Source organism: Arachis ipaensis, chromosome B01 (genome assembly GCF_000816755.2).
Source record: "Arachis ipaensis cultivar K30076 chromosome B01, Araip1.1, whole genome shotgun sequence".
Classification (NCBI taxonomy): domain Eukaryota; kingdom Viridiplantae; phylum Streptophyta; class Magnoliopsida; order Fabales; family Fabaceae; genus Arachis; species Arachis ipaensis.
Window position 1 is genome coordinate 3,085,823 of NC_029785.2, and position 14,238 is coordinate 3,100,060.

Genomic DNA, 14,238 nt, shown 5'->3' on the forward strand with positions numbered 1-14,238 from the left:
ATATAAACAATAAAAAAAAAGACTAAAATATCTTTAATATTATTTTCTCTTTATTAATATTTTAGTTTTTTAATTTTCTCTTTCTATTTAATAATAAAAGATATAATAAATAAAAATTAATTAACACTACAACACGTGAAAAATAGTGTTAGAAATTAAAATGATGACAGTGGCAATTCTAATATCAATTTAGCTTCTGCTATAAAACTGCATAATTTAGCAACGGTTTAGAGATTTCAATCGCTATTAAATCAATGGTAAAAATTCAGGTGCAATCGACTTCACGTGAAGTTGATAGCTGAAAGCCGTTAAATGAAAATTTAGTTAAATCAGTCAAATCATCTAACGGCTCTCGATTATTAACTTCACCTGAAGTTGACTGCACTTGAGTTTTCACCTAAATCAATTTATAGAGTATTATTCTTTTCATTTTCACGTAAACATAAGTGTACAAAGATACAAATCACTCTTTGCGAATCCTTGCCACCATGTAGTTTTTTTCCGTTAGTTCCAGTTGTTACGTCTTTTTTTTTTGTATCCATCATTGATTTGCTCCCTCCTTCCACTAACATTCATTCGTTTAGGTTTGCTGCTCATGTTTCTTGGTTCAGATTAATATCATTAAAAAGTGTTCTCTTTTAATTTTCCACCTTAGGACGATGTCGATTGCCAAACCGCTGATAAAATATTTTGGAAACTGCCGCAATTTTTGAAATAAACCGGCGCTATTTTTCACTTATGTTGTAGTGATGAATTCTTGAAATTAGAAAGCAACATTTAATTTGCAACAAAAATAAAAATGAAAAGAGACACTTAGTATGAAATGGAGGGAGTATATCACTACAGTAAAAATAACTTTTACTGATAATTTTTTAGTGGCAATAATAGAGTTAAATATCAAATTCGTCCCTGAAAGATACCTCGATCTCCATATTAGTCCCCGAAAGATAAAATTAATCAAAAGAATCCCCGAAAGTTACCCGAGTTAATCACGTTTGTCCTTCCGTCAACTCCGTCAGTGACCTGGCTAACGTCTGCTGAGGTGTGTCGTTAGCTTCCAACGTGGAGGAGGCCAACGTGTCATAACGTATTGCTGACAAGGTAAGTTTGAAAAAACAGTTCAAATCAGTCCCTAATTGTTTGAAACCTAATCCTAATTTCGATGATAAATACGTCGCCTTCAGCAATAAAAGGGCCATATGCCTGGGTTAGTGTTGAAATTGCTGGTTTGGGGTGAAGATGGAGGCAGGAAATGGAGGCCATGGAGGTGGTGTGTCGTTCTTCTCGAACGGCAGTAACGGTTCCAGCGCTTAAGGCCATGAGGAATCATGTTTCTGCGGGTTGAAGGTTGCGTTGAGAAAATCTGGGACAGCAAAGAACCCAGATAGACTATTCTGTGCATGTCCAAGGTACCGGGTGAGTGTTGTGTAAGAAGTTAAAGATTTTCCATGTTGTTTTGTGCTTTGGGGTTTTATTCAGATTTTTCTTTTCTGATTCTTGAATTTGCAGAAGGGCAGTCACTGCAATTACTTTAAGTGGGTTGCCGATGATGAGTATGAAGTGGTGGGCGAAGGTGGAACAAAGAAAGATTACGGGGCTGGGCTGCAGGTTGAAAGTGACTATGATGAATGGAGGTTGAAGGTGACATGGAGACTGGGCAGTTTGGAAGCTGAAGTAAAATCATTGAAAATGTTAATAGTTTTTTTGTTTGTGGTAGTAGTCCTTAATGTAATGGTTTGTTGTTTGTTATCTAGTTCCAAGTAAAACAAAATGTGTTGATATGTAATGTTGTAATGAGAGTAATTTGTTGAATGAGAATAGATGTTGCATTTGGTTATTTAAGATTAAGACTACACAATCCAATTCAAAGGTTCCAAACTAATTCGAATCACTATTACAGGAAGATGTACTAAGGAATGAACAAAATCAGTAGTCAAAGTACTCTTAAACATTGAGTTGCCATGGAAGGCTAGTTGTCACATTGTCTTAAGGAGCAAAATAAAAAGGTTTTACATGAGGATACAAACCACAGCAAAGTATGCTAGACAAAATAAAAGGGCATAGTACAACTTTCAATTACATAGATAACTAAAATGTTGATAATGGAAGTTCAATTGCCCTGTGCAAAAAAACATAAAGTATCCTCACACAAAAACATATTTAACCAGAATACATTTCAACACCAATCAAAGTCATTTATCAGTCTTTCTTGGGGGCTTGAAGCCTAGAGTAGGAACGAAGGTCATAAAGTTGGCAAGCTTCTTAGCAGTGGCTGAACTAGTCCCCTTGATTATCTCAGCAGAGATAGCGAAAAGCCTGATATTCAAAATAGTTTCCACTTGAACAGTTATAATAGAGGTGAGCTCTTGATTCATCCATTCCACCGACCAAGAGGCCAACCCCATAAGGACGTTTCCATGACCGCTGGGTGCAAACCTGCCATTAAAATTGCATCACAAGAGAAAGAGCTCTTATAATAAATTCAGCAAATACTTCTTTCTTTCATACATCAAATTTGTAGATATTTACAAAATAGACATTATACATGCCTTAATATGCATAGAGTTGCATATATCTTCAACACCCCACCACATATCTTCAAAGTAAAGCCAGGTAAACATAGAGTTGCATGACATAGATGTTGCCCCATTCAAGATTTCCTCTCACTCCATTAATATGTTGCATAGATTCAATGAGCTATTCAAACTTCAGACAGATTGTGGACCAATGGCCTCTCACAAACCAAATTAGAGGAAGCACATCTAGTTAATGACTATAACTCACCACAAGGCACACTAGGTGAACTGATTCCCCCATCATAGCTAAATAGCTTTCCCATTACATTAGCATCAAAGACACCAAAAAAGATTGTTAGTTTTTGCATGCAGCTAACTAGTCATTTCACATTTAAGAGCTCAGCTCAATAGCCTCCAAACAGAATAAGAAAAGATTGACAACATTTCAAAATGCACATCCCATAACTAACTTTGAGGTCCATCACAAATACATTCAAAAACAGAAGACAAAAATCGCAAATTAAAACATATTTGTAATAATCTCCAGCCACTTAGTTCGAATGTACAAACTACAAGCAGCATAACCACAACATCTCATATTTAACACTATAGCAATCAGTACCAGTTTAAAGAAACTTTTTGTTTTTAACACTCAATACCACTGCAAAAGGTAATAAATACTTAAAAGAACGGAATTTGAACATATATGATAATAGCTGATGCCATATACAATCATCCTTTCATCATAGCCAATTTTAGCACCATAACCGAGATGACTAAACCACACTACAAAACCCTCAATTCATCATAAAAGAGAACTTCCACACTTCATCACTACTCACAGTTACAAATAACACCACAAACCTAAAAACCAATCAATTCCACCGCAATTAACATAATCAACAATTATAGGACTGTCAAATTTGACAATTCAAATTAATAAAAAAAAACACCAAAACTGCATATGCAGATCCAAACATTTCAAAACACAAAATAAATCCTAGCACAGCAATTGCACGATCCAAGAACCAAAACAGTAACAAAAAACCGAAAATCCTAAACCTTGATACCTGAGCCTTGTCAGCGAGTTGAACGACGAGTCATCCAACGGGAAGAGGAGACTCGTAGGTATAGGAATAGTTGATGCATTCGTTGCGCATGTAGCGCGAGAGAACGCGGCCGTCGGCGGTGAGTCCGGCGATGGCAACGCCGATGTGGTCATCAACTTTGAAGATCTTCTTCTGGTGAGAAGAGAGCTCGGAGTTGGCCTTGTTTTGAATCCACTCTGCGTACAAAACGACGCCGAATCATGACTATCTGGGCATCCACTCAAAACGGCGTCGTTTTTCTTCTCGGTCAGCGTAGCAGTTATCGTCACACATCAGCAGACGTTAGCCAAGTTATCAAGCGAATTGACGGAAGGACGAACCTGATTCAGTCGTGTATCTTTCAAGGACTCTTTTGATTAACTTTATCTTTCGGGGACTAATATGGAAATCGAGGTATCTTTCAGGGACAAATTTGAGTATTAACTCGGCAATAATATAATGGCTATTATATGTCTTATTTAACTTATTATATTTTTGTAGTGATTATATATTTGCCGTTATTATTATATATTATAATAGCAAATGATATATTTTTTGTGGCCATTAAAAAGTTTTAACGACAATAAAGTATAAAACAATTAATATCTAATTGCCGATAAATATATTAGTGGCTATGTTTATTGTCACTAAAAATAAAATAAATAGCTGCTAAAAATAATTTTTCATATAGTGTGCTCGCCATTTTTGTCTCTGTTTCTGTTTCTATTTTTGCTTCTTCTGGTTTTATTTTTGTTGTTACTTCATTATCCATTGTTATTGTTGGTGTTGTTCTTCTAGTTGTTGTTGTTGTTTTATTGTTGTTGTTGTTTTACTGCTTCTACTGTCTGTTTCTGCACTCTATTTCTGTCTGCTTCTGTTTTTGTATTCTGCTTCTGTTCCTGCATTTGGTTGATTTTGGGAGAAGAAGAGGAAGGATATTTTCGTTCGAAAGACGATTTTAAAATAAACTAAAACCTTTGGGATTATTTTGTAGCGAAAAAAGGCTGGAGACGAAATAAATTTTCATACTTAATCCTAGTTAATAATAATGAACCACAAACACCACATCACTTCACCCGGTTCAGGTGTAGTGTGTTGAAGAACAATGAATTAATGAGTTTGCATCAAACAAAAATTTTCTTGATTTAGGTTCAATTCTAAGAGCAAAGAATATGTTGTGGTTTATTAAGACAATTTTACTTATTATTACTTTAAATTCTTAAGCGAAAAGATGTTAATAATCTTATTTCAAAAGATTATATTAATGGATAGATAGGGAATAAATGTAGCACACGCATGTGCATGCTAACTTGCTTTCCATTACCTTTAATTTATTTGTCAAACTTATGTCTAGGATAGATTCAAACAAAAATCAATCAATTTCCAACCCGCTAAGTAATCAATTTAAGCGATCTTTGTAATTAGTTGTCAATTAATAAACTACTAATACTAGATATAAATACCTACTAGATATAGATGCCATGTGGGTGACACGTAAAAATGGTATTGAAATATAAAAACTAATAAACGATTTAAAAATTAAAATCTCGTTCCTTCTTTTCCATTCTTCAAACAATTCTGTGATGAGTTTCAATATCGACAATATTATGTCTATCTTCTTTTGAATTTAGTACATGAATAGTGGAAGTTATTCTATGAGAGTTTGGAAGTTGGGAGAAAGACTGGTATTATAGTGGTTGATTATGAGATTGTGGAGGTGGTAAAGGGGGGTATGGAATGGGAACAACAACTCCAGCCGAAACTTCTGGTGTGTGAACTAGAATCCGACGTAGTTTTACCATCTTCATGAATGTTGTTCACCATATAAGAGTTTTTTCAAGTTTTCGGTAATGATGTCAATGTTTTAAGGAATTACCTGAAATCAGATGAAGTTTGGACTTAGATGTGAGGTCTAAATTTCTATAATAGTAAAGAGCAATGTTAGGGGCCAGTAACATTTGTGATTGGTAGCCATCAACTAGCCATCAATGATGATTTGATAGTGTGAGATTGGTGTAAGATTTCATCTAATGGTTCACTTTTCTCTGCTGGTTACATGCTGACCAAAATGCAATAAAATTGCTGGTCCCCTAGACTTTTCCAATAGTAAATGTTTTCATATTTTCATTTGGATGGTAATAGAAAGTATCTGCAAGACTCCAATATTTAAGTTAGTAAAAATTTTAACAATTTAAGTATAATTGAATTAAAAAAATGCTTAAGTGTTTGAATATTTATAGAATAATAAATAAAATTTAGTCATTTTTTAGAGATGACTTTAAATAATCATAAATAATTATTTTCTTATAGAGTAAAAATTTATTCACATATTTTAAGTGGTTATCACCTTAGTGATGATAATGGAAGTAATTAAAGAGACCATTTAACTTGTTCCTTAAGTCGAGTCGAATATGATGAAATGTATAAACCCACATCTTAGTTGGTTCAACCCCATGTGATTTAGACTATACAAACTTATGGCTACTGTTGAACCGAATAGTTGATAGAAACCTAATTTGATAACTGATTATCCCAGAGTAGACATTTTAGCTGGATATATGCCCTTGGGTCTAATTTGAACACATAATTTTTTTAACCATAAAAAATTACTAAAATAGAGAAGAAAAAAAATATTAATTAGTTCTTAGCAGGCAATTCATTTATATGTAAAAATGTTCCCTTTGTAATAACATTATCATTCGAAAGTCTTCATGATCACATGTGTGTAGTGTACAATAAAGACCCGTTTGGTTAGTGTTTATGTCTATCAAAAACATGGACACGGTTACATACGTTTAATGTTTGTTTTGTAAGACATACAAATAGAAAGACACGGTTACACACAGAGATACACAAAATACACGTATTTTGTATCTTGCTGAAATGATGAGACACGATGAGACACAATTTAAAATTCAATTTTGAACAAATTTATCTTTAATATTTTTTCAAAATTCTAATTTTATCCTCATTTATTTAACCTTTTTAATCTCTTTTTCTTCTACACTGCCTCAACCTTCTTCTTCTCCTTCACGCACTTTCATCTTCCACTGTAGCCATTTTTTTCTTCATTCTCCACTGCAGCTACTTTCTTCTTTTGTTTCTGTTCCTCCCTTGACCCTCGAATCTGGCCACAAAACTTCTTCTTTTTCCTTGAGTCTGACCAGCAAAATTTCTCTTTCACGTCTGACCGTAAAACTCCTCTTGTCTCTGTGTCTCTTCTTTGCTAGTCATGGATGTCACCACGTCGCCCCGTTCTCGCCATTGCAGATCGTCGTTGCCACGGGTCTCATTGCGTCACCGCCATGGATCTCATTGCTTCACCACCACCATGTTTCATATCTATTCTAGCTCCCTCTGTTTTCTTTTCTTTTTTTCTTTTTTGCTAGATCTGCAATTTCTCATCACCTTCTTTGCTTCTGTCACTTTTCTCAACCCTCATCACATTCCTCTCACTTTTATTTCTGTTTATATTTTAATTGCCGATCAGTTTTTAATTTGAATTGTTAAACTAATAATTAAGTTTTTTGATGATATTGATTTGGATTGAGGTTGAAAAATTAGCATTGGTGTTAGAAACAAGTGATAATGATAGTAGTAGTGATGTTTATTTTTAGGGTAAAATAGACATTTGAATTAGATATTGTGTCTTGTGTATCATCACCAAACACAATAATAAAATTTGTGTATATTTGTGTCTATGTCTACTTGTGTATTTGTGTTTATCTCTTTGTGTCTAAAAGACATTAACCAAACACAGCCTAAGGTTATGTTTATTTTTTGAGACATGGACACTAAGCTAATTGTTAGACATGGTAGTACACGTCTACCGTTTATTTGCTGAGACACACGGTACTGATACATGTATTTAATTAATATTCCTCCTTAAAGCTGAAACACAGAGACACAATACATAAAACATAAAATTTGACATTTTTATTCTTAAGTATTTTTGAAATTACCAATTTTATCTTCATATCTTCTTTTCACTTTCTATTCTCCCTCATCCCTGTTTCCTCCTCCCTCCTCTGCTACTAATGATTTTTTCTCTTGCTTTTTCTGCCACTGTCGCCACTATCGTCGCCGTGCCGTCTTCACTTCATTCTTCCTATCTCACTCTCCAAAATTTTTTTCTTTGTCTAGCTATGCACTCTCACACCTGCAGTTCAAATTAATCAATACGTAAAAACACACACACACACACACAGAGAGAGAGAGAGAGAGAGAGAGAGAGAGAGAGAGAGAGAGAGCTGGATCTATAGTGGAAGCCATAAGTGCGATAGATCTTAGTCAGAATCGGAGACCATTGACGAAGATGAACAATTTTGCAGTTATCGACAATAGAAGAGGGACGAGACCAGAGTTCCAGCCGAAGACGATAGCGGAACCGAAGCTGACCACAAAGCCATCAGCGAGCCAGTAAAATTTCAGGTGTTAAGTGTTTACAAACGTTCCCAATTCTACACTGCACCACTTGGTCCCTCTACCTCTATCAGCATACTCCTTTTCTTTCCTTACTCATACTTAGTTCATTTAAAAATAAAATAAAATAAAAAGTTGAGTTAATTATTGATATAAATTTTTTGCTGAGTTCCTGATAGTAATTTAGGTTGATGTTGAAATTTTAGTGGTGATAATGGTGAAAAGTAATAGTGGTTATGACAATGATAAAGTATATTAAAGAGAATAAAATTAATATTTGATTTATAAACGTGTATCTTGTGCATTATTATTAAATACGTTACAAAATTTATATATCTTTATATTTATATAGAATCCCGCTAGGGAGCCAACGAGATATTTATACAATGGCTACAATGGACTGTTTGTTAGGTCCAATATGAGTTAAAAATGAGGATTAACTCCCTTTTATCCTAATTCACTAATGCCTGTTCAGTTTTGTTTTAACCCCTAATTTTAATTTTTCCCTAATTCTCCTTTTTTGAATGGAAGGTCATGCTACCCCCCAAACCCCCCACTGTCGCAGCTGAACATCCCGTCCCCCCAGCCTCCGCATGACCTGCAAACTGCGTCCGTGCCGATCAGAAGTTCAGGGGCCAACCTCCATCGTGCCCGTCCTCCTTTGCTGGCAGCAACCGATGCGCACTGTCACGGCTGAGCATCCCCTGCCGAATTGCCGCCTGACACAGAGCCTCCGTCACGTGTGACCGCCCTCGCTGGAAGCAACCGCTTTGCAATGTCGCCGCTGAACACCCAGCCGTTGCGTCCCAGCGTGATCTGGTACCCCCATCTGCGCCGACCTGACCTGCATCACCCAACCTCGTTCACGCTCGCCATCCTGCGTCAGCCGGCGGCCTAGGTCCTCCCTACTGCGTGACCATTGGATGGTTCACGATCTCGTTGGTGTACCTGCCCAATCACGCCTTCCATCATCGACATTCTACGGTTAGTTGCTTAATGTCTTATTCTCGTGATTCCTGTTTCTGCTATTTCTAGTGGTGGATACTGTTTATGTTGCTGAGTTGTTCGATTTATCACAGTGAAAATCTCACTAGTTGCATTTTTAGTTTGTTAGAACTTGTTGAATAAAATTCTGATGTAAATGGTTGCAGTTGATTAATGTTTGCGCGGGAAGAATTGCAAAAGCTTGGTTCAAATAGGACATTTTTTCCCCTTACTGTGTGGACTATTGCATGCAATGCTACGTAAACCGATTGACTATTGTCGATCTCTAGTTGACACTGATTAGATGGTTACTTTAACATGTTATCGGATGGTTGGTTTCTATCGACGATCACTTATTTGCTTAACTGGATTTTTTTTTGCAGGGAATTTTTTTTTTGTTTTCTTTGTAAGCAAATTAATCTTAGTATCTGAGTACTATTGAATATGATTTGTTTTGACTTGATTTTGGTAGCAATTATATAACTTTGTTGCCTTGATTTTGGAAGTATGATTTGTTTGACTTTGCGGATATCTTGATGTACACATGATGAGTTAAAGTGCGAATATGTTTGTTATTTTACCAAACCTTTGGATGGTCGATTTTCATGATGGTGACTGCTATTTTGATCTTAGTACATTATCAGCTTGTTTGAATGAGTTGTTGTTTGATGGGTCTCTATTTTTTGTAAGTAAGACAATGCATATATGATGCTAATTATATTAACTGTTTATTTAGTTTGAAGAAGTTCAAGTTAGATGTTTACTATCACACATATGACTTACTTTAATTTTATTATGAACATATCACATAAAGAGATTAATTTTCTTATATTCGGTGTTAAATTAGTTTATTTAACTATAGAACATATGTAAAAGATGTTAGGTGTGAAGGGTTCTAATTGTGTACTAAAAGAAAGGACAAGATATGGGTCCAATAGTGCGTATGGTTGTTCACTAAGATGTTCTCGGTAGTCATGAATAAAACTGATAATGCAACCATGTAGTGTATCTCAGGAATTGATATTATAATATTGTATGAATTAGATCATTTGAAGACATATAAAACCACAAAATTCACCGCTTTTCTATTGCCTTTTTGTTGTTTTTATCTTCAAGAGGCTATGTTCTATTTCATGAAGGCATGGAAGTGTGAATGCAATCCATTCAAGTCCTTACTCACTAATCTTTTAAGAAAGCTTGATTTTTCTATCAAAAGTTACTAATCTTACAAAAATACTACTGATCTATATCCACTAATTTTAATTATGTATATATCTTGTTATTTAAATGTATGACTTATTAAATATTAAAAAGACCAATGTTATATGACTAGTAAATATGATTAGTTTTTGTCCATATTTGGATGGTTGATTTTCATATATGGAAAGTTTATTGTGTTGGTATTTTGTTTGAGTATAGTGATGTTTGAGGATTGTCTTGTATTTTAGTAAGAAAATGTATAAATGGTCCTTAGAGCATACTCTGAACTCGGATATTCATTCCTGGATCGACATGGAACAAATGGTTACTTCAATAAATATCTGGATGGTTGAATTGCACTGATTACTTTGCTGTTTAGGTGTGCCATGTTGTTGCTTTGTGTGAATCTGATTTACCTTTCTGATTGTTGTGTTTATAATTGGCCGAGTCGGTCTCTCAGACCACTTAAATTCTTGCTGTGGACATCCTTTCTCTTCATGGATCTTATAATTTTTTTGTATTAGCATATGGAACGGTTACAAGGTTTTTTGCTCATGTTATTATAATTTTCCTTAGTTGGTTATAAAATAAATAGAATCTTGCATTGGATTTCAAAGGATCTATTACGTGAGTAACTTTTCACGGCGTTCCAACCATCCATTATCATACCGTCCGAACGCAAAATCAGATGGTTAAAAAAGTATCACATTGTTTACGTGATTGAAAAAACTTGTTTGATTATATGTTGTGACGTAATTTTTTCTTAATTTTTGCTCGACAGACATTAGTCGAGACGCGATGCTCACCTTGCTTCATCAACAACTTGTTTTCTTACTTAGAACTACATAATGAGAATGCAAAGTTGGCTGAGATTGAGGCTATTGGATTTGATTTTCTGCGGTGGGTACCGATGTGGCATGTGAAGCAGAGCATCATGCTTCAACTTGCGAGGGCGTATAATGTGGAATCAAACACTCTCAGGGTGGATGTAGGGGACATCCGTGTTACCGCTAAACTGATTGGTAATGTATTCGGCATACCTTCTAAAGGTCAGTGGAAGTTATGTAAGATGTAATATTTACTGTGCGTGTTTTTTGGTTTGCCTTTGTAAACACTGATTGATTATTGTAAAATGTTTCATTAATGTAGGGGACCCAATCCCGGAACTGCAGAAGAAAAATGCATCCCATCTGGCACTTAAGAGACAGTTTCAAAAGAAAACAATAACACAACTGCGGGACTTTGTCTTTGGCTGTCCAATGGAGACCAAGCTAGCAGACTATCTCCCTATGGCACCTCCCTCTAATTTTGGATGTCTCAAACCCCAGAAAATTTCACTGGCCGTATCAGATATTGAAGTGGTTGCAAGATGCAATAAGAAAATTCCAAACCGAGAACCACAAAACATGCGGTGGGTGCATGTTTGTGTTGCTGTTATGGCAAATAGTTTACCTAATTTTCTCCTGCATGTACATCTTAAGTTATAAATCCTAACATGTGAATTACTTGTGTCTAGGTTCTTTACTTTCAGAGCTTAGCATGGTTCGTTACATGCATGTTAAGCATGCGAGCCTTGGATTGCTGAATGGACCGCTGATGAACTTGATAAGAAGGCCAACCATGTTATTTCACAAGTACAATCGGTAATATTCATACGACGCCCTGCACCTTGCGTGCACCCGTACTACACTCCTAAATTTACACTCCTCGTCCAAATTTATCGCGTAGAAGAAGTTCGGATTGATGTCCTTCATTCTCATGAACTAGTTCATCATCTCCCTAACATCTGCATTCACGTTGCTGGTTCGAAGTCTTGCTGTAGTATAGTTTCTTAAATCCTTTTCTGAGAATCCCAGGTTCGACGGGCCCCTAGCCTCATTTGCCAAAGCTAGGAATGTCTTGTTTAGTCGAATTTGAGCCTCATCATTATCCTCGATCACGCACTTCGCATGCATGGTCAGATCCCTATACTTATGGTAGTGCACCGCCTTTTTCGCTGAACATGGGTGCAAGTGCCTCAACTCAACCTTGAAGAAAACCCACTCTTGCTTTTCCTTATCAAACTTCACATATATCATTGCCTTGCACCCGGTGGCTGAAATCGTGTTCTTCCGCGTTGGTGCTTTAACACGAGACCCGCGGAACCCATCCCGATTATAGTGGATAGCTTGGTTAACGGGTTCCTTTGTGATCTTGTCACATGTTGTCGTCCTTATCTTAGTTGCAAATCCTACTTTCTTTGCGTAGGTAACATAGAATTTATGAACCAGTTGTAACTGCACAAATCGCATTCCAACTCTTGGTATTTCGTCTTTCTGAAGGCAACCGTGATCCGGTAACTACGTTTCAGATAAAAAAAATCAATGCCATTAATTATCAAGTCAAAGATGTGGATTATGACTACACAAAATTAAACTAAAGTCCAAACCTCGTAACCAAGATCCATCTATTCACTTCCAACTTCAGTAACATCTGACAGTTGCATGGCCTACAATTCCAAAATAAACGCAGAAATGAAAAAAAGAAGAAGATAAATCCTTAGTAAATATCATGTACATAAAACCTCACTAACCAGCACAAAAAATGCGATAAAAGATAGAAATCAAGTCAATCATCATACCCATTTTAGCTTAAAAACAAATGCATGAAAATGACAATGATAGTAATTGAATTAATTATTTCGTTTTACCTATTATATAAGTATTGAAACTAGTATCTATTCTCTTTCACAATGACACTGTACATCACATAGCTGAACATGCAGTAGATACAACTACCATACACATAGTTCAGTCCTCGATTTCAGAGTCAATGGTGACTAGAGTTGTTTTTTTATTCATTCAATGTCCATCATGTATAAGTATATACATATATTCTAATCTAAACATGCAGGAAGCAGATTAAGTATCCCATCAGTTGATAACTCTTGCCTTTTTAATTTTTATTTTCAAATATATTCTTCATAATAATAATACCATTAGATGTAACTCAAATTTAATATACATCACTACTAAAGTTACAGGGGACCTATGAGCATCATGCACAGGAACATGGGTGATTACTTATTGAGTAGTAAGGTCTCCAAATGTAGTCAACTCTCATGCTTATATATGCAATTTAAATTTGGTTATATAACTTCATATATTCATAAAAGATAGTCCAAAAAAGACCTAGTTTCATCCAGCGACAAATCAATATACCATGATTGCTTAATTTATGCAAATTTCCCATACATATAAGCATACCATCAATATAAAATCATCATAAATGTGGTTGAATCATGAATGTTTATGATACATTTGGGTAAGCATTAAACATAAAATTAAACACGCCACTTGCATTGAGTGTAAACATCTAAATCATTTGAAAAAATAATCATCCATTATCAATGTTTTGAACGTAACTTGCTCACTTTATTTGATTGCTCACCCTCGATGACAAAATGGTCGACTACGTTTTCATGTGGATTTGATGAATTCTCATTACCGCCAGAAGATGGAACACAACCCAGCGGTTCAACCACATTGCACTCCATTAAGGAACTTCGGCGAGGTGATCATGGGCATGAAAGAGAAAGCACACTTGAGACCCCTTTATCTTGCGACGTCGACATCGGGAAGAAGGCACACACCGGCTGCGCACTGTTCTCGCTGGACGTCCGGGTTGCTGCGGTGCCGCGAAGTTTGACCCACACGATAAGAACATGATGCTGGGCGGTGGCCTGTACGGACGACGGCGTTAGTTGAAACAGAGTCAGCGCTATGTCGGACGGCAGCTGGTGACCATGGCGGCGCTACACCGGCGAGATTTGAGGAGAAATGGAGAGAAAGAGATCACACGATATTAAGAGAGAGGTCGTTTTTTTTATTCTATAACTGACAGTAATTCTAATTTATTTCAAATTTCAAATTTCAAATTAAAAACTATTTAAAATTAATTAATTGCTCATAATTTAATTTTAATTTCAATTTAATTCTCATTATATACATTATACAATACATATATTAGCTCCTCATACTTTTTTATTT

General features: G+C 35.6%; 1 protein-coding gene across 1 annotated transcript; it reads right to left on the minus strand.

The window, feature by feature from the left end:
- Window positions 2,171-3,857, minus strand: LOC107644349. The gene is made up of 3 exons (XM_021115841.1): window positions 3,587-3,857; window positions 2,785-2,830; window positions 2,171-2,436 (listed from the first exon to the last, which is right to left on the minus strand). Exons 1-3 carry the CDS (start codon window positions 3,736-3,738, stop codon window positions 2,296-2,298), a joined length of 339 nt encoding a protein of 112 aa, XP_020971500.1. The 5' UTR covers window positions 3,739-3,857; the 3' UTR covers window positions 2,171-2,295.